The 26,035-nt window shown below is 35.6% G+C and overlaps 1 protein-coding gene across 2 annotated transcripts in view; it reads right to left on the bottom strand.

Moving 5' to 3' along the window:
* SHOC2 (SHOC2 leucine rich repeat scaffold protein) overlaps positions 1-26,035 on the bottom strand; it is a 121,298-nt gene that overhangs the window by 31,704 nt on the left and 63,559 nt on the right. For both annotated transcript variants that reach the window (XM_077126008.1, XM_077126007.1), the window contains exon 3: positions 5,150-5,287. In XM_077126008.1, the coding sequence (XP_076982123.1) occupies positions 5,150-5,287 (138 nt within the window). The remainder of the gene's footprint in view (positions 1-5,149; positions 5,288-26,035) is intronic.

The raw sequence follows: 26,035 nt of genomic DNA, 5'->3' as shown, positions 1-26,035 counted from the left end.
GCAGTAAACTTGGAATTCAATCCAAAGGGAACTAACTAAATAAATTATTATATATTCACAGAGTGGAATACTATGGAGCAATAAAAAAGAACAAGGATGCACATATGAAAGATCTCCAAGACATAGAAGGCACCAAATGGATCTGGTAAAAAAAGAAGTTTAATTTAACACTGGTATAAAGAAAAGGTATGGGGTAGAGTGTAGGCAGAATTTATTCGAGCAAATATAACTCTATCTTTGGAAAAATATTAGTAGTCACTTCTCTAGTAGAGGTTGGGGGGAATTGATCATGGAAGACAAGGCTGGGAAACTTCTGTTTTTCTTATCATAGGTTTTGGTTATTTGAACCACATGAATGTATTATTAATTCAAAACAATTAAGTAAATCTAATTTTTAAAACTTCTACCAGGATATATCTTTTTTTGTTATTTCTTCCTAGTAGGTATGCTAGTTTGAAATTGTTGTGTACCCCAGAAAAGCCATGTTCATTAATCCTCATTAAAAATTGTTGGATGGGATCTTCTTGACTAAGTGGTTTCCATGGAGATGTGACCCACCCAATGGGACCTTTTGATTAGATGGTCCCACACAGCCAGAGATCTCTGAAGATGCAGAAAGAAAATGCCCCAGGGAAGCTGTTTGGAGAAGCCAGGAGAGAAAGCAGACATGGCCATGTGCCTCCCAGCTGACAGGGAAACCCTGAGCATCACTGGCCCTTCCTTGAGTCAAGGTATGTCACTCTGGATACCTTACTTTGGACATCTTTATGGCCTTAGAACTGTAAACTTGTAACCTAATAAATCCCCTTTATAAAAGACAACCCATTTGGTATATCACATTTTGGCAGCTTTAACAAACTAACAAAGTATGCAATTACAATGTTATATAAATATTCAATATTATTTCAGTAGGCAATATTCAGTAGGCAATATTCAATATTATATAAAAAAATAAAAACTAATATTTTATTAGTTTCTTCATTGCATTTCCTCTGCTCTCTTTCCAGAACTTGTAAACCTGTTTCTCGTGAATTTTTAACTTTTCACTCATTTTGTACATCTTTCTTTTTGCTCTACATTCTAGGTGATTTCTTTCACTTTATCAACTAGATCACTATTTTAGTCTTTGGTTGTGTCCTTTGTATTATATAGCATTTTCCATTAAATATTATTTTGGCAAACATAAAAGAATTATATTTTATTCTTTGATTGTTTCCTTTTTGTACCTGCCTAATCATGTTTTATAAATGCAGTATATATCTTTTCTCTGTTTTTTTTCTTTTAGGGTAACTTTTCTGATCTTCTTGGCCACTGATTTTAAAGAAAGAAAAGCAGGAAATGCTCAGTCCCTATTATCTTAAATCAGGAATCTGATTTATTTATTTATTTGATTGTTTGTTTGTTTTTTGCATGAGCAGGCACCAGGAATCGAACCTGGGTCTCCAGTATGGCAGGCGAGAATTCTGCTATTGAGCCACCATCACACTGCCCTGATTATTTTATTCATATAGGAAACTTGATAGAACTTTCATTATGGTTATTAACAGACCAATTCATTAGGTTCTGTAGACAATCTTGCCTTTCAAAGAGGCATTTAAACCTGTTAAGTAAATCAGAATAATTAGTATGTGGCCACTATGAATACTTAATGTGACATAAAGAGCCCTGGGCCAAAATTCAGGAGGACATAGGCTTTATAGGCTATTATATCCTGAAAAAAGTCATAACTTGCTTTTCCATAAATAAACAGTTGTCCTATATAACCTATATTCTAACTTATAAAAATATTACCTAACAGAGATATGGCCAGGGAAAGTCAGTGAAGATTGAGGTAGAGATTAGGGTGATGCATCTACAAGTCAAGGAATGCCAGGGATGGCTGAGGCCACCAGAGGCTCAGAGAGAGGCATGGAACAGTTTCTCCCTCAGAGCTTCCAGAAGAAACCAACCCTGCCGACACCTCAATTTCAGACTTCTGGCCTCCAGAGCAACAGCCACTCTTGCCTCTGATGAGCATATTCATGATGCCCAATCCTGGCTCATGCTGAGCTCCCACCTAGACTGTATTCCCTCCACTCACACACAACTCTCCAGTTGCTCATCATTCTTCAGGATCCAGGGCCAGTCAACTAATTCCATCAAACCAATCCTAATTATCCCAGAGAGTGTTACCGTCTCTAAATTCACTTACGGACTGGACATTACACTTCAGAACTTGGTAATCAGCTTCTAGGAAGGCCCCCTACGAACCACACCTCCTGGTGTCTGTGCCTCTCATAATCCTCACACAGAGAAGAACTGTGTAACCAATGGGTGTTGCAATATGGATATTGCATGATAAAGCTAGGTCACAAAAGACAATGTAACTTTTGGCTTATGCTCTTGAATCCCCCACTCTGGAGGAATTTAGCTGCCATGTCATGAGGACTTTTAAGCAGCTCTATGGAGAATTTCCTGCGGGGATAAACTAAGGTTACTAGGCAACAACCAATACCAACTTGGCAGGCAATTTCATGGGCCAACTAGGAAGTGGATTCTCCAGCCCCAGACAAGTCTACAGATGATGCAGCCCCAGCCACATCTTGTCTGTAGCCTCACAAGAGATCCTGAGCCAGAACCACCCAATTCAGCTGCTTCCAACTATGTGACCCACAACAACAGGGTGAGCTTAAAATTTTAATAGCAGTAAGTTGTTAAGTTTGGGGGTGTTTTGTTACTCAGTAATAGATAATACAATTCTATTGCTCAATAAATCTCCTCAACTCTATTACAATGCAGGGACTATGACTCCTCCTTCTCCCTTACATTTCCCATGGCCACCTGGTACAAAATGGATACTTCGGAAGATGCCCAGGATGAAGAAGAATTTGCCTATTCATTCATTCAACAAATATTGATTGATCCTCTATGTGGTAGGCACTGTGTTAAAAAAAGAAAGAGAACAAAATAGGTAAAGTCTCTGCCCGGAAGAGCTTATGAGCTCAAGCAAATAGTCACAAGAATATATATAATTACTATGTAAGTGCTATGAATAAAAAAAAAAAAGTAAAGATAAAAATAAAGAGACAAGGGACCTCATTAATATTGGGGGTGTGGAATGGCCAAGGCAGGATGCTCTGTGGAAGTATCATTTAAGAGGAAGCTTAAGGGATAAATAGGAATCATCTGGGCAATGAGAAGGAAGCAAGGAAGAGCATTCCAGGTATATGTGAGTGTTCCCAGGGTCGAAAGACTGGCAGGAAGCAGAGGGGCATTGGCATGGGTCAAGGTTGGCAAGAAAGCCTGGGATAGACCATCAGGAGTCTCATGAGAGTCTTATGAGTCATGGTAGATTGTGTGGAGTTTATTCTAAGAGCACTGGAAAGTCACTGGAGATGTCTTAAGTGAGAGAATTCAATTCCTGGTAAAGGGTTATGTGGATGATGTGTTAGAGATCATTAAGTTTGAGTCTGGAGATTCTCCAGGCAACTCCTGCCAAGCCTAAGCTGTTGCAGTCAGCTAACCCTGCTCCTCTATAACAATGTGCAACAAAAAGGCTGCAATTAAAAAAATGCAGACATGGAGGAGATGCAACAGGACTTGGTGGAGTATACCACTCAGGCGCCAGAGAGATGCAACAGAGAAGTACATTGCAGCTCATATCAAGGAGCTTGACAAAAAGGAAAAACCACTTGGCACCGCATTGTGGGGAGGACCGTCAATAGTTACGTGACATGTGAAACCAAGCACTTTCTCTTTTTCTACCTGGGCCGACTGGCCATTGTTCAGGTAAAAGTATGGACTGTGCCACATACCCAGTGATCCATCCAAAAATAGGTACTTAAACTCCAAATATCAGAGATTGAAATCCTCAGCCTTCCTAAAGGAACACACACCTTGATCTCTGAATATTGTGTTGTTTCATACAGAGCATTCTCTGTACTAGTTTGTTGTGGTTATAAAAAATTAGCAATAATTTAAAAATATATATTACCTAACAATTGCTTCTGTCTCAAGTAATGGTAGATTTGATAATTCAAACAAATCTTCCTATTTAAAAAAACTAAAAAAATTCTTCAAAAAAATCAGAGACATAACAAGGTAGTGAATGAGCACTAGGACAGAAACAGGTTGAGAACTCAGAAATTAACAAAACACTGGATTGGATTTTGTCCTGAGAGAGCTTTCCTAACCAGGGGATGAATCTGTGAAGCTAAGCCATGTTTCTGGCAATATTCAAAACCTAGACCTGCTAAGGATTGGAACTCTGGTAATGAACATCTTGCTTTCGACTGGGACCTGACAGGGCTACATCATAGTACTAATGGTGAACTAGAAATAAAACAGGGCTCCAATTAGTCGGCAGCTTGCCTTTGAATCATCTAGAGGGCTGGAAAAATCTCAAGCCTTGAACATTGATGCATTAAAGTGATTCCAAGGTATCTTCTAAAGAAAAATGACAACATCAAAGGCTTCAAATAATTAAGTTAATAGCATTTCTGAAATATTCATTATTAAAATTATGTAAATTAAGTGCAGACATAATTTTTCTAAATGAACTTTATAGTATCCTTTTAACATAGCAATATTTTAAAATTTATCAGAGCTTCTAAAATTCTCTATTTTAAAAGATCTATGAACATTTAAAAATTTTAAAAAGACTATATAAATATAGAATATATCACACCTCAACTCAATTCAACTTTTTTGCAGTTTGACTAAGTCTTCAAATTTTACACTTTCATCAAGGTTACAGACAGAAAAAAACCTATCTTTCAAATTTATATACTGATTATGTCTTAAAAGCTAAACAGTAGTGGTTTTATTTTTCAGTGTGGTCTAGCAAAAAAAGGGACCACACCCTATATATTAGCATGCAACATTCTGAAATATGCAAAACAGAAAATCTACCCATTCTGCAGTATAAGCACCAAGATACAATAAAACATACATGTAACTCAATATTCCATCTTCTTCACAATCCAACTGAGCCTATGTCCTAAAATTTCATTTTTCCTTGCCAGGAAATGGAAATAAAAAGCAATTTAAAAACACTATCATTTAGAAGTTTTACTACCTTGATAATTTTGGATTTTAATTTCTCTTAACTCTTATTACCATATCCAGGTAGCTATATATGACTATTACTATCTTCTGTCTCCTCTCATACCTATAGTATCTGGGAGGTCTAGCAGTTCATTGTGCTGCAAGTCAAGGTTGGTTATCTGTGTGCAGTTTCCAATCTCCTTTGGAAGGTGTTCAAGTTGATTGTGAGCTACATCCAGCGTAATGAGGTTACATAATTCACCTGCAAATTGGCCAACATAAAAATTAAATAAGCATTATTTAAAGAATAAATTAGATAATATTGGTAAGCAAGGGAGTAAAGTTTACAATTTCTAAATACAAATAGCCAGAACTATAATCTTACTATATATACAACTTTTACTAGAAAATGGTTAAGTATTCAGTAAACACTTGAATGTTGAGAAAAAAATTCATTTTTAATATCATAATTTCTCTCTGAGGAAGTAAACGTCAAGTATAACATCTGAAACGTTTAGCTCAAAATGATAATTGATAAGATTAAAATGTTGATTATAAATAATAAGGAATACTTTACTAACCTTTATTATAATCTTTTTCAGTTTAAGTAACCAATTCAACCAAAGCCATTTCTATTTGTACACTCAATACTTTAAAAATAGCTTACTAAAATTTTTAACCAAATTCAGCACAATAATATCAGATACATCTTGAGCTCAATTTGAGGGTCACTTCCATCTCAAAATACATATGCTTTCAAATAGGCATACATTCTGATGTTATATAAATGTATAAGTTGAGATCTATAAATTAAAACTGCTTCTCAATTTAATAGTACTCTGAAAGTATAGAAAACAAGGCATATTTTTCCTTCCTATTCTGATTTAAAGGGTGTATTGGCAACTTAGTGTTATTCTGTCTTCAGAAACCTTACCACTTATAACAGATATCTTGGTGCTCTCATGATTTTCCTACTTATTAAATAAAAAAGGGCAGAGTTGTGGATTCTAAAAAAAGTAAGACAGACAAACTGCATAAACACTCAGATTTGAAATGCATGGCAGGTACATTATCAAAACACATATAGTAAACATTCTACATTATTTGAGAATTAACTATAATTCCCAAACAATAAATATCATTAATACGCTTACTGAGCAAAATCCAATCACCAAGTCAACATTTAAAGTTTTCACGAACTTGTTCTACCTTAATTTAATTTATTTCCCAACATCTCTACCATACATTCTCTGATAGTATGTTCATGATTCCCAATACTCATTTATGATAGAAAGCTTTTTTAATCCTTCATGCCTGAAATGCCTTTTTACCTCTTTTCAACCTATTCCAACCTTCTCCATCATTGTAATCTATATCACCTGAATAAACTTTTCCTTACCATTGTGACCCAAAGTGATCTACTTTCTTTTGATCTACAAACTAAAATAAATTTATTTGACTCTTATCTGTTCATATAACTAGTTATCCAATCCTCTAAGTACAGGGATTGTTTTATATTTTTTATACACCTCCAACACCATAACATACTTTTTTTTACATGATTACATGTCTTTTTTTTTAATTTAAAATTTTATCACACCTTTTTATGTGTTTGGCTATACTAAGTTGTATTATTATTTAAATAACGATTATGTCTCTTCTGGACTTAATGAGAATGAACTGCTAAAAGACAGAAACCAAGTTTTATAAATGTTCTTCTGGGTCTTAGTGTAAAATACATAACATGTACTCAGAAAATACTCAGAAAATAATAACCTCCCTCACCTCACTGAGTATGAATAATGTCTCCTAATTTAGGCTCTATATTCCTTCATTTAGCCAATTTTTCCTGAGTAGCTATACTGTACCAAACACTAGGCTAAACAATACACATACAGTGGTAAACAAAAGAATCATGGTCCTTGAATTTAAGGACCTTATTTCTAAGGTATGGAAGATAGATTAAAAAAACAAACAAACAAAAACCTCAAAAAGTCACATAAACAAATGTGAAATTAAAGAATAAATGCTAAAAGAATATAAAGTACAAAGAACAGTGAGAGTAAAAACCTTGGTAAAATTGGGACTTCAAGGAAGATTTCTACAAAGTAAAATTTAAGTGGAGACCCTTGAGATGAGATACAGAGGGGTTCTTTTGGAGGGTAATGAAGAGGTTCTTCCAGGAAGTAGACAATAAAGCATAAAAGGTCAGTGCAAATCCCTTTTACCTGACCTCTCAGCAACATTTAACTGTCAATGCCAAATCATGAATAAGACTCAGAAAAGAGACCACAAAAGACACGTTAAATATGTTTTAAAACAAACAAAGACAAATATAATTTATAAAGAGTACAGAAATAAACCTTCACATATATGGTCAACTGATTTTCAACAGTGCCTCCAACACCATTCAATGGGGAAAAGACAGTCTTTTCAACAAATGATTTTGGGAAAACTGGATATCCACATGCAAAAGAAAGAAGTTGGACACTTATACCATATACAAAAATTAACTCAAAATGGATCAAAGACCTAAATATGAGTGGCTAAAACCATTATATGAAAACATAAGAGTTAAATCCTCATGACCTTAGACTTTGCAACAGATTCTTAGTGTGGCAGTAAAAGTACAAGGAAAAAAAGATAAAATGGACTTCAAAACTAAAAACTTTTGCACTTCAGAGGACATTATGAAGTAAGTAAAAAGACAATCTAAAAATGGAAGAAAATAGTTGCAAATACTATATCTGATAAAGATTTAGTATTCTACAGTATAAAAACGATTTCTACAACTCAATAAAAAAGACACACAAACCAATTAAAAAATGGGCAAAGGACTTGAAGAAACATTTCTCTAAGATATACAAATGGCCAACAGCACATGAAAAGATTCTTAACATCATTAGTCAATAGAGAAATGCAAATCAAAGCCTCAATGAGATGCTACTTCATATCCAATAGGATGGCTATAATGGAAGGAAGGAAGGGAGGTGCAAAGAGGGGGAGGGTAGGGGAGGGAAAGAAAGAGAAGGAAGAAAGAAAGAAGCAAACAAACTAGCAAATGTTGGTAAGGACATGGAGAAATTGGAACCATCAGTATTGCTAGTAAGACTGTAAAATGGGCCTTGTAGAAAAAGATAGAAGTAACCTAGAAAATAACTTAGCAATTCCACTCGTACTTATACAGCCCAAAGAACTGAGATCACAAATTCAAACAGATAGTTGTATGCTAATGTTCACAGCAGTATTATTCATAATAACCAAAAGGTGGAAACAATCTCTCTTTTCCAGCAGATGAAAGGATAAAATTTATTTATAAACTATAGAATATAACACAGCTATAAAAAGGATTAAAATATCAATAAACACTACACGAATGAGCCTTGAAAACTGTATGTTAAGTGAAAGAAGCCAGACACAAAAGGACAAATACATGATTCCAATTATATGAAATATCCAGAACAGGCAAATTCATAGAGACAGAAAAAGTAGCTTAGAGGTTACCAAGACTTAATGAGAGTGGAGAGTAATGGTTTAAGAAGTACAGTTCCTGTTTGAAGTGACAAGAAATTTTAGAAATAGGTAGTGGTGGTAGCTGCAAACATTGTGAGTGCAATTAATTTCACTGAATTGTATACTTAAAAATGGTTAAAATTTGAATTTTATGTTATATATATTTTACCACATCCACAAAAATTACAGGATTGGATAAAAAAGATTCAGGAAATAACTTGAAAGGGTTCTCACCAGCCAAAGATAGGGCAATTTAAGAATCAATAAAGACAATAACCTTAATGAACTAAAACAACAAAATACATATGAATCCATGAGTTCATAATAAAATAACAAAAACTTTTAAAAATATCTAATTGTCACCACTGAAAGATGTTATAGAACCAAATCATTTTCAAAATTGTTTAATAATGGAAAGAGTGAAGGATTTCTCCAGCCATTCCTATACAAATTGCACCACTGGATAACTTAAAAGTAGGTGAACAATGGTTGCTAACATCACAAAACAAAACACACACATCAGATAATCACACAATCTGTACAGACTTGATGAAAGAACACATACCACCTATGAAGCAATATTGCTAAAGTCAAATCTGATTCTGATCAGATCTCTAGATCCTCTATATTCCTCGAGAGGACTCGAGGAATTGTTAAATCATGCCACTGTGGTATAAACAGCAAAATCAAGACTACAGGAAGCCATAGGAAAAACAACCTGGTTTCTCCTTCAAATAAATGAGAGAGGAAGTGGGGGTGGTGAGAATCATTGTTAATTGATAATGATATCACTATTTTTAGTAAAAAGTCATTTTCTTTTAGAGATATACAACAAAATATGTACAGGTAAAACAAAATCCATTATGTAATTTGTCATACTAATAGAGTAAAGGAGAAAAACATACAGTTATCTCGATAAATGCATCAAATAAATACAATAAAAGCAATTAGATAAAATTCAGCATCTATTCACAAAACAAATTTAAAAAGACTTAGTAAACTGAAAACAGAAGGGAATTTCCTTAATCTGAAAAAGCAGTATCTACAAAATGCTTACAGAAAACACCGTTCTTAATGGTAATATGCTGAAGTCATCCCTTTATAATCAGGAATAAAGTAAGAATACCATTATTTTCTTTAGCACCTGTAACATTAATAACAAAATTCACTTTATTAAATTTCTTCTATGATAATCAGCTAAAGACAATACCAAGATCAATTAGATGCTGAAACTATCTAGCATATATTTTAAAGCAGCTACCATAAAACTGCTTCAAAAAGTAATTATGAATTCTCTTAACACAAATGGAAAAAAAAAAAAAACAAAACAGAAAACTTCAGGGGAAAAAAGTTATAAAATGACCAAATGGGCCAGTGCAAGAGTAGGTCAGTAGTAGAATTCTTGTCTCATATGCAGGAGGCCAGGGTTTGATTCCTTTAGTCCGCTTGTGCCAAAAAAAAAGAACCAAATGGAAATCATAGAACTACAATTACAATAACAATAAAAATTCACTAGATGGAATTAACAGTATAGTAGAGATGACAAAAGATATAATAAGTAAACTGAGAATAAAAGAGAATTTATTTAATCTCAACAACTGAGAGAAAATAGGACTTAAAAAACAAAAAAACAGCCTCAGAGACCAATGGACCTAATGCTGGGACCTAATAAAAAAACCTAACAATCATATCATCTGAGTCCCAGAAGGAGAGGATAAAAAATGTGGGACTGAAAAAATATTCAAAGAAATAATTATTGAAAACCACAAAAATAATCTGGCAAAACAACATAGTACAGATTCAAGAAGCTGAGCAAGAAGCCCACAACTAAATACTTTAAATGCAATAAGGGAAATGGCACGTTCCCTATAGGAAAACTCAAATTTGAAAGCTAATTTCTCACCTGAAATGTTGAAGGCCAAAAGGAAGTGGAATTATATTTTTCAAATGCATACACACAAAAACTGACATTCACGAATTCATCTAATTACCATATGACCCAGCAATTATACTCTTTGGCATTTATTTGTACCAGAGACATGGAAATTTATATCCAAGCAAAAACCTGCACATGAATATTCACAGTAACTTTATTTGTATAATAATAAAAAACTGGAAACAATCTAGATGTCCTTCCATAGGTGAACTGTTAAATACAAAGTAGTGCATCCATACCATGGCATACTAACAAGCAATTAAAAAAAATGAAATGGTGATAAAGGCACCAATTTGGATGACTTTCCAGAATTACGCTGACTGAAAAACTCCAGTCCCAAAGGCTGCATACACTTGACTCCATTTATACAAAATTCTGAATCTTGATTGTGGTGGTGTAAGCCTTCACATGGAAAAAAAAAACTGTACAGAACTAATATGCAAACCAGCACACAAATGAATACAAGCAAAACTGGGAAAATCTGAACAAAATCAGTGAATTATTTCAAATGTCAATATCCTGCTTATGATACTGTACAATGGGATTGGCAATAAATTATCACTGGGGGGAATTGGGTAAATGCATCTCTCTATATCATTTCTTACAATGGCATGTAAATCTACAATTATCTCAAAATAAAAAGTACTTGAACAAGTAAATAAAAACATCTTTTAAAGTGCTCCTTCTTGAAATTGTAATCACAACATGATTAATGATACTTTAAAGCATTCCAGATATTTAACCTTTTTTATCTATGCTTTAAATGTTAGTATGCCAAGATTCCCTCTCTATCTTTTCACCCCTGAGGTACTTGCTGAGGTCTCTCCTTATGGTTTAAACCACCTGGAAAACAATGAAAGTTATTTATATTCAATTATTCCCAATTTATCTATCCAACACTTAAGTTTTTAAAAATCTGCAGCCTTGACTTCTTTCCTAGCACATCTTTTATGTCCAATTTCATTCTGATCATCTTCATTTCAAAGTCACATAAGACAATAAACTCAATCTATCCCAAACTGAATTCATCAGCTTCCTATTCCATTGTAAATATATAAAAGTTTTTCTCCTATTGCAACTGCCATCTCAGACAGTCTCACTGGCATCAACTCAGTCAATCTAGACTCCTCACTCTGTCTCAACGCTAAAGTTTCACTACACAATGTACTACTTAGACCACTGACTGCTCCTAAATATCTCAGATCCTATACCTACACCTTCAGTCCTACTGTGACTATGTTGGTTTAGGTCTTTATCATTTCTTAATTACTGCTATAGCCTCCCAACTGATATTTCAGTTTTAAATCCTGCCCCCAATATGATCCACAATGCTACAAAAAAAAGATCATTTTCTAAAAACTCAAAGGTGATTATGCCCCTGTGATTAAAACAACTTAATGGCTTTCTAGCTTCTGATATATCCATATTAATCAGCACGGTATTTAAAAGCTCCTTTAGGACCTTTCCCCACACCCATATACACAATTTTCTATAATCTGTGCTGTCTAATTTGGTAGCCACTAGCCACATATGACTATTGAACACTTGAAACGTGGCTAGACTGAACTAAGAGGTGCTGCAAGTGTAAAATACACATTGGATTTTAGACCTAAAATGAAGAAAGGAATGTAAAATATCTCAATAATTTTTATACTGATTGCATGTTGAAATAATATTTTGTGTATATTGGGTAAAGTCAAATATTAAAATTAATTTCACCTTTTCAAACTTTTATCAATGTAGTTATGAGAAAACTTAAACCACATATATGGCTTGCATTATATTTCTATTAGACAATGCTGTTCTAGGCATCTAAAATATCTACACTTCTATCATACTCTTAATTTCATGTATTTTCCCTTGTCTATAATATCCTTCACTTTTTTCCTTTGTTCTAGCTAATTCCTATTCATTCTTCAAAATCTAGCTAAAACACTTCCCTCCTCTGCCTTTGTTCTAATGGACACGCTTCAGATACAGAACTTATCACAATGAAATGCAATTGTTTACCTGCTTCTCTCCCCATGTCTAGTACAGTGCTTGGAATATGGTACCATGCTAATCAAAAGACTGATTAAGATAACCAAGGAAAATAAAACTTGGGCTCTAATATCCTTCACGCCAAAACTAATAAAAATTTTCTGTGTTTGCCATCATGTTGTCTAATAAATACACTTGAAGTTGTTTCAGTTTCCACTTAATTTGAGTGCTGCTAGTCTAAAAGAAGAAGCACAAAGGCAAAAGTGTACAGGAACCAGGCAAGTAAATAAAGCAATCCCTGGCTCCTATCCATTAGATGCCAGGAGCACCTCCCCTCCATGTCATGGCAATCAAAAATGTTTCCAGACACTCTAAAATGCTGCCCGCTAACACAGTCAAAATTGCTCCCAGTTGAGAATCACCTTAATATTAGAATTAGAGTTCAATATTGCCCAATCCTCAAAATTTTCATGAGAAGGTAGAAATCTAGATTTTAAATAAAATCTTCTAATTCTTAAATACTCATGATTAATTCACAGATTAAAAAAAAAATAAAAATACTGTGTAACCAAACCTATTTGTTGGTTCTTTTCAGTACTCAGGGTGCCAGTTTGATAACACTGTCTACAGAAATTTATAAATTACCCAAATTTTATGACTGGGACTTACCTATCATCATTCAATATTAAAATTAAAACATACATGTTTTTAAAAAGCATTCTATAATCAATTACCCAGACTCTCATTAAGTCAGGTAAATAAGCTAAAATAAAACCCCTTTTGATTTGTGTAAACCACGTGATCCCTGGATTATTTCAATTCTGTAATTTTCTGAAAAGTTGTTCTCTAGCAGTACAACTCTCTGCCAAGTCAGGAAATTCTATTAATAATGACATGTTAAGAAGAGTATCATCTAAGAACACTAACACTTCTTTATCGCAATTTAGTGATTCCTAAAGGTTTTGAAAATCTTTAAATTCAGGAAATGTATTCTAATTCTTTTTTACAGCATCAGTACACAACAATAACATGATTTAAAAATATGGATTATAAGTACATGAGAGAACAATAACATAGTACTCAATTTATATACTATTGAGTTAAATTTGAAAATACTTTTACATTTTTTGCCAAGAAAGATCAATGTATAAAGTTTAAAAGACTTACAAAGCACATTTACTCTTAAGAACTGAATTTTCTTCACTTTTTCCAGGTGAGACTTTCAGATGACATCCCACCTCTGACTAATACTTTCAGATTACAGCCATATGAAAAACACTCAATCAGAGACTCCAGTTAAGTTGTGTCTAATGTATGAACCACAGAAATTGTAAGATAATAATCAAGTGTTGCTTTAGGCATCTATGTTTTAGTACAATTTGTTACACAACAATATAAAACTATTGTTTATGCTCCTAATATTGGAATCATACTGGGTGAGATCCACATTTATAAGGCTTTTATCATGAAATTTCTCACTCCTCTGCTGGTGGAAAATAAATCTCAAGTAGAGAAACCTATAATGTTAGGCCTAAGAAGCCAGAGGAATAGGTTCAGGGTTTTCAGAGTGGCTGCAATTCAAGGTTAAAAATCCTGGAAAGTAGGAAACCCCTAAAAGTGAAGTCTCTAAATCTGCATATTAGACACTTCTTAATTTCTTGGTTGACCTCCAAAACATCCATGTGACATGACACTGAAAGAAGCCCAAGGGGAAAAAAACAACAGCTAGAAAGCTGAGATTTCAAAAGACACAACCTGTAGAGCAGAAGTGTTTGGAATTTCACTCCTGCCAAGTTAGGGGGGCTAGAAAACAAAATGACAAAAGGGCTATATCTTAGAAATAAGGACAACATATCAAGACTAGGAAATATGCCCTGGGATTAAGGTTAAAACCAAACAGAACCTACCTAAAATGGGTTAAATTCAAGTCACTACAAGGTTAAGGTAACTCAATAGCAATTTAACTCCCCTCCAGAATAAAATTTTACACTTTTCAGAGGAGAATAGCAAAATCTATAGTTGATACAATACCATCTGCTTACACTATGTAATCAAGAATTACTAGACTGACTTCTACTTTTGACCATGATAGTATTACAGGAATCAGAATTATTCTCTAACCTAAAACAACTAGAAAATGGGCAAAATGTATGAGAAAATGATTTGTAGAGAACAGACAACAGGCATATATGACTGCTCCCTGACATACAGAATACAAACTAGATAACCCTACCATTGACCCAGGTTACTACTGCATGGAGGCAGGTTCAGTCTAACAAGGCCAACAGTCTCACTGGTTTTCTTTTTTGTCTTTGAGAGACAAATTTGAAAGACAGATTTAGGTTTAATTTGAGAGACAGATTTAAGTTTAAGAAGGGCAAGGTGGCTAAATTTTTAAGGCAGAATTTGAGAGACCAGATAGCAGCAAACAGACTTCTGCAACCTGCAGATTTAAGTATTGCTCTGAATAGATGTGAAAGAAAATTACCAAAGCCTGGGCAAAGAATTAGCAGAAAGCAGTGAGGCAAACAATTTCCAGCAGCCATACAGGAACAGTTTGAGTTCCTATCAACCAAGAAGAAAAGATCTCATAACAAAGTACATCAGGGAGAGCCCACAGAAGGGTATAACCTTAATAGTAGGGATATAGTAAATTTAGACTAAAGTCTGCTCTGAAATTACCAAAACAAAGCAAGCCACAAATGGACAAATTGATTCCAAGCAACTCAAGTGTATGCCAGACAAAAGTCCAACACTTTTAAAAGGCTAGAAAAATGTGACCCATAACTAGGAGAAAAATCAGTCCTTAGGAATACAAATAGAAATAAGACAGATGATGGAACTAGAAGACCAGGACACTAAAAAAGCTATCAAAAATGAGTATCGTATGTTCAAGAAGGCAAAAAGAAAGCTTAAAACAAAATGAACTAAAGGGAACATATAAGGTAAGAAATATAATATCTGAAATGAAAATCTCATTGCACATGATTGCCAGTAGGTTTAAACAATGAAATGATCAATTAACATGAAAATATAGCAATAATGATATAAAATTAAAAACAGGAAAAAAATGAATAGAGCATCAATGACATGAAAGACAATATAAAGAGGTCTACTATATATAATTAGAGACCCAGAAGAATAGAAAAAGAGAAAAAGTGGCTTTTAAAATAAATATTTCCAGAAATAATCACCAGAAATTTTCTGACTTTACTGAAAACCATAAAACTATAGATCAAGTAAAATCATACACCTCAAGCAGAAGACATGAAGAAAAACAAACTGAGGCCCAACATAAACTGCTGGAAACCATGAATAAAGAAAAATTCCTAAAAATATATAAAGAAAAAAAACTCTACAAACACAGGAACAAAGATAAGATTAAAAGCAGACCTCTTGTCGGAAACTAGGCAAGCAAGAAGAAATGGAGGAACATCTTTACAATACTGGAAGAAAAAGAATATTGTCAAACTAGAATTCTATAGTAGGAAAAGTAGCTTTTAAAAATGAAAACAAGAGGACTGCAGAAAGACGGTAGAGTAGAAAGCTTCAGAAATCAACCCCACCACCAGGATAATTACTAAACAGGCAGAAACTGAGTCAATTATTTTGAAACTCTTAAGTCTAGTAGAAAAATGTGCAGCAATCAGGGAAGAGCAGGAGAAAGAGGCCGGTAAATCACGATATATATACCAGCGAACTACACTCTTTGGTCAATGGCTATCATCACCCAGGACTCAGGGCAGCAACAGGCAGCATTGAGGTTCTCAATCCCAGACTCTAATACAGCTTGTTGGTGCTAGGGTGGATATAAAGATCTTGTTCCCCAAGATTCCAAGGTTTGCTGCCCAAACACTGTCCAAACACTGATCACTCCTTTTGATTAGCTATGTCAAATCACTGGGGCATACAATCTACTCCAGGCAAAGCAGCAAAGGAGCTTTAAAGTCCCTTCCTAAATGCTAAGGAAAACAGTTGAAGGGCCACATTTACTGGACAAGTGCTGAAACAAGAAAACTCACTTTCAAAGAGTCATAGGAGAAGCTCCTGGCACCCTTGTTGGACCTCTTCTCTCACATACCCCCAAAGGAGTATGGAGCCAACCAGCACTCCTTCACAAGTTCCAGACCTTCCTCCAGCCCAGAATGACTGACCTGGGAAACTCTGCTCTGGCTTGCCCACCTCCCTGCCCCACCGCTTCAGAATTTGCCTCCAGGCAAAAACACCTTGAAACTCAGAAAGCAGTGTAAGAAAAAACAGAATGGCAGCCTGGGGGGCAAAGGCTTACCTACATTAAGTCGTGAGGTGGAACACCAGAAGGAGAAGGTCAGTTTTCTGAGGAGTAGAAAGTATATTCCAATTCCTATAAAGAGAGGAACTCCTAAAGAAACTCCAGTAAGCACAAACAAAGGATAAGACACAGGCACAGAAAAGCTGTGGAGGAACCTGCATTTTGCAATGGCCTTGGGCTGACCTTCTTGATAGAAGTGCTGGAGCTGAAGGAGAGCACCAGCAGAAGCAAAGTCAAATTGCAAAGGCAGTGAAAGGTGTTTTTTGTGTTAGGTCAGTTTTGCTAGCTCTTGGCCCTCAAGAAAATATCTGTCATTTCATAAGCTGGATACAAACTTACTAAACAGACAAGTCAGGAACTAAATCCCAGAGTTAACATTTTAAAATATTAAAATGTACAGTGTGCAAAAAAGATTACAAGACAAACAAAGAAACAGGAAATGATGGCCCACTCAATGGATGAGGACAAAAATCCAAAAAACATCAGTAAAGAAGTCAAAATTGTGGACAGAACACACAAAGACTTTAGAAAACTGATCTTCAATATAGTCAGAGATGAAGGAAACACAGAGAAAGAATTAAAGAATCTCAGGAAAACAATGAATGAACAATATGATATCATATAAAAGATTTTTTTAAAATTAGACCAAACAGAACTATTGAGTTGAAGACCATAATAAATGAAATGAAAAATTCCCAGGAGGGTATCAAGAGCAGAATACATCTGACAGAAGAAAGAATCAGTGAACTTGAAGACATGATCACTGAAATGAGTCAGATTGAAACATGAACTAGAAAAAGTGAAAATAGCCTAAGAGACTTCTGGGACATCACCAAGCATACCAATATACATACTATGGGAGTCCCAGAGGGAGAAGGAGAGAAAAGGACAGAAAGAATATTCAAAGAATTAATGACAGAAAACCTTCCAAATGTGGCAAAAGATATGAATATGTACATCTAAGAAGCCCACTGAACACAAAACAGGATAAATTTCAAGGTAAATATGCCCATACACAGGGTGGTGAAACTGTCAATTGCAAAGGACAAGAGTTCTGAATGCTGTACAAGAAAAGCAATGTGGTATGTTCAAGGGAGTCCCAATTAGATTATGTACCAATTTCTCATTAGAAACCACGGAGGCAAGGAAATACTTCAAATGCTGAGAGAAAATAATTGCCAACCAAGAATTTTATATTCAGTGAGACTTTCTTTTCAAAAATGAGTAAGAGGGAGAGGGAGGGGTGAAGATAACAGTTTAGTGAGGTGTGGGATTTAGTTTGTCTTCCAGAGCAGCTAGTAAACAGCGAGGAACAGTACAGAACAACTGTTGGGGACATGTCTGTGACCGGACACACAGCATACCCCAGTCCGGACAAGCTGGACCAGCTGTGAGCCCACCCAGAATCGTGAGTTCCCCAAGCCATGGAAGCCGGTGCCCCTCCCTCACAGGCTGCTTCCCAGAGGGGACAGGAAAGAGACTTTACCAGCAGCAGGGGCTGAGCACAACCACGCTCCAACTGTGGAATTAATTAACAAAGATAGCACGTAATACTTGAAAGGGTCTGGGCCCTGAAGGAAAGGAGGGGGCACATAGAACCTGGAGATACACAGAGCAACATACCAACTTAAGCTCTTGATTGGCAAACCCGAGGAAAGGGAGCCCTGCTTGAAAGGATTTTTCTTTTTCTTTTTTGTAGCTGTTTCTACTGCTTGACTACTCTATAGATACAGATGTAACGCTTCTCAGACTCCAACTGCCCGGGCACAAGCAGAATTTTGTGCTTGAGTGTTTTGTCTAGCGCCTGTGCCTTCCCGGAGAGGGGTGGGGCCCAGCTCAGGTAGAATCCGTCCACTCAAGGAATTCTGACCCCAGGGTCAGGAAAAGTGAAGCAATTAAAGCCAGTCTACAACCTTTCCTCTGTCTCACCAAGCCCCCACCAGGGGAGACTCTGCCAAAGTTAAAGGTACCACATCACCTTATGCTGTGGGACCCATAGGGAGAAAAGTGCCCATACTGGGTAGGATAGGAAAAATACAGAGACCAGAGGCTTCATAGGAAAGCCTTTCAACCTGCTTGGTCTCACCCTCAAGGAAAACTGACACAGGTGACTCTTTCCTCCTTAGAGGAGGCCAGTTTGGACTGGGAAAATCTGGCTGGGGTCTATAATACCTAAGTAGAACCCAGAGGGGCTGAGGGGGAGGCACATACAGCAGGGCAAGAAATAAGAAATTGAAAAATTCTGATCTGTTAACAAAAACCTAAGCTAGATGTCTAGAATAAGCTGAACTGTGTCAAGACAGATAGACAACAAAGTCATCCAGCAAGAAAATCCTAGGTAAGAAAAAGTGAAAACAATCTCCAGATAAACTAATTAAGGTAATTAGTACCTAGACACCAGCAAAATATAAAATCTACTAGTAAATGAAGATATGGCCCAGTCAAAGGAAAAAGCCAACAATTTAAATGAAATACAGGGGTTGAAACAATTAATTCAGAAATGTTCTAACAGATATGGAAAACCTCATCAAAAATCAAATCAATGAATTGAGGGAGATATAAAGAAGACAAGGAATGAACAAAAGAAGAAACTGAAAGGCTGAAAAAACAAATCACGAAACTTATGGGAATGAAAGGCACAGCGAAGACATGAGAAAAACAATGGAAACATACAATGTCAGATTTCAAGAGGCAGAAGATAGGATTAGTGATCTGGAGGATGGAACATCTGAAATCTGACAAGAAAAGAAAATATAGGGAAAAGAATGGAAAAAGTGTGCAGGACTAGGGACTTGAATGACAATATGAAAACACATGAATATATGTGTTGTGGGTGTCCCAGAAAGAGAAGAGAAGGGAAAAGGAGGAGAAAAACTAATGGAGGAAATTATCACTGAAAATTTCCCAACTCTTATGAAGGACTTAAAATTACAGATCCAAGAAGTGCAGTGTAGCCCAAACAGAATAGATCCAAACAGATGTACTCCAGGACACTAATCGGAATGTCAGATGTCAGTGAGAAAGAGAGAATCAGCAGGAGAAAAGCAATCCATCACATACAAGGGAAGCCCAAAAAGACTATGCATAGATTTCTCAGCAGAAACCATGGTGGTGAGAAGAAAGTGGGATGATATATTAAGTTACTAAAATAGAAAACTGTCAAACAAGAATTCCATATTCAACAAAACTGTCCTTCAAAAATTAGGGAGTAATTAAAACATTTTCAGACAAAAAAATCATTGAGAGAATTTGTGACCAAGAGACCAGCTCTGAAAGAAATACTAAAGTGAGCACTAGAGACAGACAGGAAAAGACAGGAGAGAGAGGTAGGGAAAAGAGTGTAGAAATGAAGACTACCAGTAAAAGTAAAAAGAAGAAAGATTAGATACGATATATAAAATCCAAAAGGCAAAATGGCAGAAGAAAGTACTGCCTGTACAGTAATAACATTAAGTGTTAATGGATTAAACTCCCCAATCAAAAGACATAGACTGGCAGGGTGGATTAAAAAACAGGACCCATCTATATGCTGCCTATAGGAAATGCACCTTAGACCCAAGGATAAACATAGGTTGAAAGTGAAAAGTTGGGAAAAGATATTTCATGCAAATAACAATCAGAAAAGAGCAGGAGTAGCTATACTAATATCCAACAAATTAAGACTTCAAATGCAAAATAGTTAAAAGAGACAAAGAAGGACACAATGTACTAATAAAAGGAACAATTCAACAAGAAGACATAACAATCATAAATATTTATGCACCAAGCAGGAATGCTCCAAAATACATGAGGCAAACACTGAAAAAAGAAATAGACACATCTACTATAGTAGTCAGAGACATCAATTTCCCACTGTCATCAATGGACAGAACATCTAGACAGAGGATCAATAAAGAAACAGAGAACTTGAATAATATAATAAATGAGCTAGACTTACAGACATTTATAGACCACTGCTCCCACAAAAGCAGGATACACATTTTCTCAAGTGCTCATGGATCATTCTCAAGGACAGACCATATGCTGGGTCACAAAGCAAGTCTCAATAAATTTAAAAAGATGAAATCATACAAAACACTTCTCATATCATAAAGGAATGAAGTTGGAAATCAATAATAGGCAGAGTACCAGAAAATTCACAAATATATGGAGGCTCAACAACACACTATTAACCCATGGGGCAAGGAAGAAATTACAAGAAAAATCAGTAGATATCTCAAGGCAAATGAAAATGAAAACACAACATAACGAAATCTATGGTATGCAGCAAAGGCAGTGCCAACAGGGATAGCTACTGCCCTAAATACCTATATCAAAAAAGAAGAAAAAGCAAAAATTGAGGAAATAACAGTCCACTTGGGAGAACTAGAGAAAGAACAGCAAACTAACCCCAAAACAAGCAAAAGGAAAGAAATAACAAAGATTAGAGCAGAGACAAATGAAGTTGAGAACATGAAAACAATCAAGAAAATCAACAAAACCATAAGTTGGTTCTATGAGAAAATCACTAAGATTGGTGGACCCTTAGCAAGGTTGAGAAAAAGAAGAAGAGAGAGGATACAAATAAATAAAATCAGAAATGGAAAAGGAGACATAACCACTGACCCTATAGAAATAAAGGAGGTAAAGAGAGGATAATATGAACAACTTTATGCTAATCAACTAGACAATGTAGATGAAATGGATAACTTCCTAGAAAGGCATGAACAACCAACATTGACTCAAGAAGAAACAGATGACCTCAACAAACCAATCACAAGTAAAGAAATTGAATCAGTCATTAAGAAGCTCCCCAAAAAGAAAAGTCCAGGACCAGATGGCTTCACATGTGAATTCTACCAAACATTCAAGAAGGAATTAGTACCAATCCTGCTCAAACTTCAAAAATACTGAAGAGGAGGGAAGGTTACCTAACTCACTCTATGAAGCCAACATCACCCTCACATCAAAGCCAGACAAAGATATTACAAGAAAACTACAGACCAATCTCTCTAATGAATATAGATGCAAAAATCCTCAATAAAATTCTTGCAAATCAAATCCAGTGGCACATTAAAGAATTATACACCATGACCAAGCAGGATGGTTCAACATAAGAAAATCAATTAATGTAATACACTATACCAACAAATCAAAGCAGAAAAACCATATGATCATTTCGATTGATGCAGAAAAGGCATATGACAAAATTCAACATCCTTTCCTGTTGAAAACACTTCAAAGGACAGGAATAGAAGAAACTTCTTCAATGTGATAAAGGGAATATATGAAAAACCCACAGCTAACATCATCCTCAATGGGGGAAAACTGAAAACTGTCCCCCTAAGATCAGGAACAAGACAAGGATGGCCACTGTGGTAGTTAGATTCAGTTGTCAACTTGGCCAGGTGAGCATACCTAGTTCTATTGCTGCAGACATGAGCTAATGGTATGTGAACCTCATCTGTTGCTGATTTACACCTGCAGTCAGTTAGGAGGCGTGCCTGCTGCAATGAAGGAGTCTGACTTAATTGGCTGCTGCTTAAATGAGAGACCGCAACATGGCACAGCCCAAGCAGCTTAGCATTCCTCATCTCAGCACTCGCAGGTCAGCCCAGGCCTTTGGAGATGCAGAAAGAAGTCACCCTGGGGAAAGCTGTTGGAACCCAGGGGCCTGGAGAGAAGGCCAGCAGAGGCCATCCTGTGCCTTCCAGGTAAGAAAGAACCTCAGTGGAAAGTCAGCTGCCTTTCCTCTGAAGAACTATCAAAATAAATCCCCTTTTATTAAAAGCCAATCTGTCTCTGGTGTGTTGCATTCTGGCAGCTAGCAAACTAGAACAGCCACTATCACCATTGTTATTCAACATTGTGTTGGAAGTTCTAGCCAGAACAATTAGACAAGAAAAAGAAATACATGGCATCAAAATTGGAAAAGAAGTAGTAAAACCCTCACTGTCTGCAGATGTTATGATACTATATGTCAAAAACCCTGAAAAATCCACAGCAAAACTACTAGAGCTAATACATGAGTACAGCAAAGTGGCAGGTTACAAGATCAACACTCAAAAATCTGTAGTTCTATACAGTAGTAATGAACAATCTGAGGAGGAAATCAAGAAAAAAAATTCCATTTACAATTGCAACTAATAGAATAAAATATTTAGGAATAAATTTAACCAAAGATACAAAAGACTAATATTAAGAAAGCTACAAGAAATTCTTAAAAGAAATCACAGAAGACCTAAATAAATAGAAGGGCATACTGTGTTCAAGAATTGGAAGGCTAAATATAGTTAAGATGTCAATTCTACCTAAATTGATTTTTAGATTCAATGCAGTACCAATTAAATCCCAAAAACTTACTTTTCAGAAATAGAAAAATCAATGACCAAATTTATCTAGAAGGGCAGATAAATAGCTAATAGCTAAACAGCTAAAAAATCCTGAGAAAGAAAAATGGAAGTCGGAAGTCTCACGCTACTGATTTTAAGGCGAACTACGAAACTACAGTGGTCAAAACAGCATGGTACTGGCGTAAAGACAGATATACTGACCAATGGAATCAAATACACTTTTCAGATATAAACCCTCTCATCTATGGACAATTGATCCTTGGTAAGGCAGTCAAGCCAACTCACCTGGGACAGGACAGTCTCTTCAATAAATGGTGCCTAGAGAACTGGATATCCACATGCAAAAGAATGAAAGAGGATCCATATTTCACACCCTATACAAAAATTAACTCAAAATGGATAAAAGACCTAAACACTAGATATAAGACCATAAAACTTTTAGAAGAAAATGTAGGGAAATATCTTATAAATCTTATAATAGGAAGCGGTTTCCTAGACTTTACACCCAAAGCACAAGCACTGAAGAAAGAAAGAAAGAAATGGGAACTCCTCAAAATTAAACACTTTTGTGCATCAAAGAACTTCATCAAGAAAGTAAAAAGACAGCGTACACAATGGAAGACAATATTTGGAAGCGATATATCAGATAAAGGTCTAGTATCCAGAATATATAAAGAGATTGTTCAACTCAACAACAAAAAGACAAACAACCCAATTACAAAATGGGCAAAACACTCAAACAGACATTTCTCAGAAGAGGAAATACAAATGGCCAAAAGACACATGAAAAGATGCTCAACTTCCCTTGCTATTAGGGAAAGGCAAATCAAAACCACAATTAGATATCACCTCACATCTACCAGAATGGTCATTATCAACAAAACCGAAAACAACAAGTGCTGGAGAGGATGTGGAGAAAGAGGCACACTTATCCACTGTTAGTGGGAATGTCAAATGGTACAACTGCTGTGGAAGACAGTTTGGCGGTTCTTCAGGAAGCTAAGTACAGAATTGCCATATGACCCAGCAATACCATTGTTAGGTATCAACTCAGAGGACATGAGGACAAGGACACAAATGGACATTTGGACACCAATGTCTGTAGTAGCGTTATTTACAATTGCAAAGAGATGGAAACAGCCCAAATGTTCATCAGCAGATAAGTGGCTAAACAAGCTGTGTTATATACATACGACAGACTATTATGCAACTGTAAGCAGAATAATGTTATGAAGTATATAACAACATGAATGGACTTTAAGGACATTATGCTGAATGAGATTAGACAGAAACAAAAGGAAAAATACTATATGGTCTCACTGATATGAATTAACATTAATGAATGAACTTGTAGAATTTCAGTTAAGAACAGAGGTCATCAGGAGATAGAAATAGAGTAGATATTGGGTAATTGGAGCTGAAGGGATACAGATTGTGCAATAGGACTGATGGCAATAATTCACAAATGGATAGCATAATACTACCTGATTGTAGCACAATAATGTTAGAACACTGAATGAAGCTGAATGTGAGAATGATAGATGAAGGAGGCCTGGGGGGCACAAATGAAATCAAAGGAAACATATACGATAAAGACTGAGATGGTATAATCTAGGAATGCCTAGAGAGTAATAGTGATAGTAATTAAACGTACAAATTTTAAAATGTTTTTGCATATGGAAGAACAAAGGAATGTCAATATTGCAGGGTGTTGAAAACAGATGGTAATTAATATCTTGAAACTTAAACTTATGCGTGAGACTAAAAAAAATGTTTATTTGGTATAAAATTTACATTTTGACTAGTGCATTTCCTAATACAGCTTTTGTAGACAGCTTAATTGAACTCTATAAGTACATGAAACCTTTAGTAAGGCATGAGATTTTGTAGATTTGTCCAGAGTGATGCCCCAATAAATCCCAGAGTGATTTGAACAGTGAATAAAAAAGTATTTGCAAACCTTCCTTGGGGGAATGGTGAGAAAGGGGGAAAACTCCACTTTCCGAAGTGTAGAATTCTTGATATTCTCACAAGCAGTGGGGACAACCAAAGCAATGGGCAGAGCCCTCAATCTTGGGGGTTGTTCATATGAACCTTAATCCCGAAAGGACAGGCTAAGCCTACTTAAGATTAGGCCCAAGAGTCACCCCCAGAGAACCTCTTTTGTTGCTCAGATATGGCCTCTCTTAGCCAACATGACAAGCAAAATCACTGTCCTCCCCCTCTTGAAGTGGGACATGACCCTTCCTGGTAACATGGGACCAAAATTCTAGAATGAACTGGGACTCAGCACCAAGGGACTGAAAAAGACCTTCTCAACCAATAGGGGGAAGAGTAAAATGAGACAAAATAAAATGTCAATTTCTGAGAGACTCCAAACAGAGACAAGAGGTTGTCCTGGATGTTATTCTTACACATATTATATAGATATCACCTGTTTAGTTAAGGTGTAATGGAGAGGCTGGAGGGAACCGCCTGAAAATGTAGAGCCGTGTTCCAGTAGCCATGTTTCTTGAAGGTGATTGTATAATGACAAAGCTTTCACAATGTGACCACGTGATTGTGAAAACCTTGTGTCTGATGCTCCTTTTATCTACCTTATTGACAGAAGAGCAAAACATATGGATTAAAAATAAATAAATAATAGGGGAACAAATGTTAAAATAAATTTAGTAGATTGAAATGCTAGTGATCAATTGAAGGGCGGGGTAAGGGGTATGGTATGCATGAATTTTTTTCAGTTTTCTTTTTATTTATTTTTCTGAATCGATGCTAATGTTCTAAGAAATGGTCATTATGATGAATATACAACTATAGGATGATATTATGAGTTATTGATTATATATCAAGAATGGAATGATCATATGGTAAGAATGCTTGTATTTGTATATTGTTATGTTGAATAAAAAAAAAAATGAGGAAGAGGTTAAGAACATAAGTTCATCACCACTAGACCTG

Source organism: Tamandua tetradactyla, chromosome 13 (genome assembly GCF_023851605.1).
Source record: "Tamandua tetradactyla isolate mTamTet1 chromosome 13, mTamTet1.pri, whole genome shotgun sequence".
Classification (NCBI taxonomy): Eukaryota; Metazoa; Chordata; class Mammalia; order Pilosa; family Myrmecophagidae; genus Tamandua; species Tamandua tetradactyla.
Note: the sequence above shows the minus strand (reverse complement) of the source record. Positions and strands in the feature narration are given on the sequence as shown.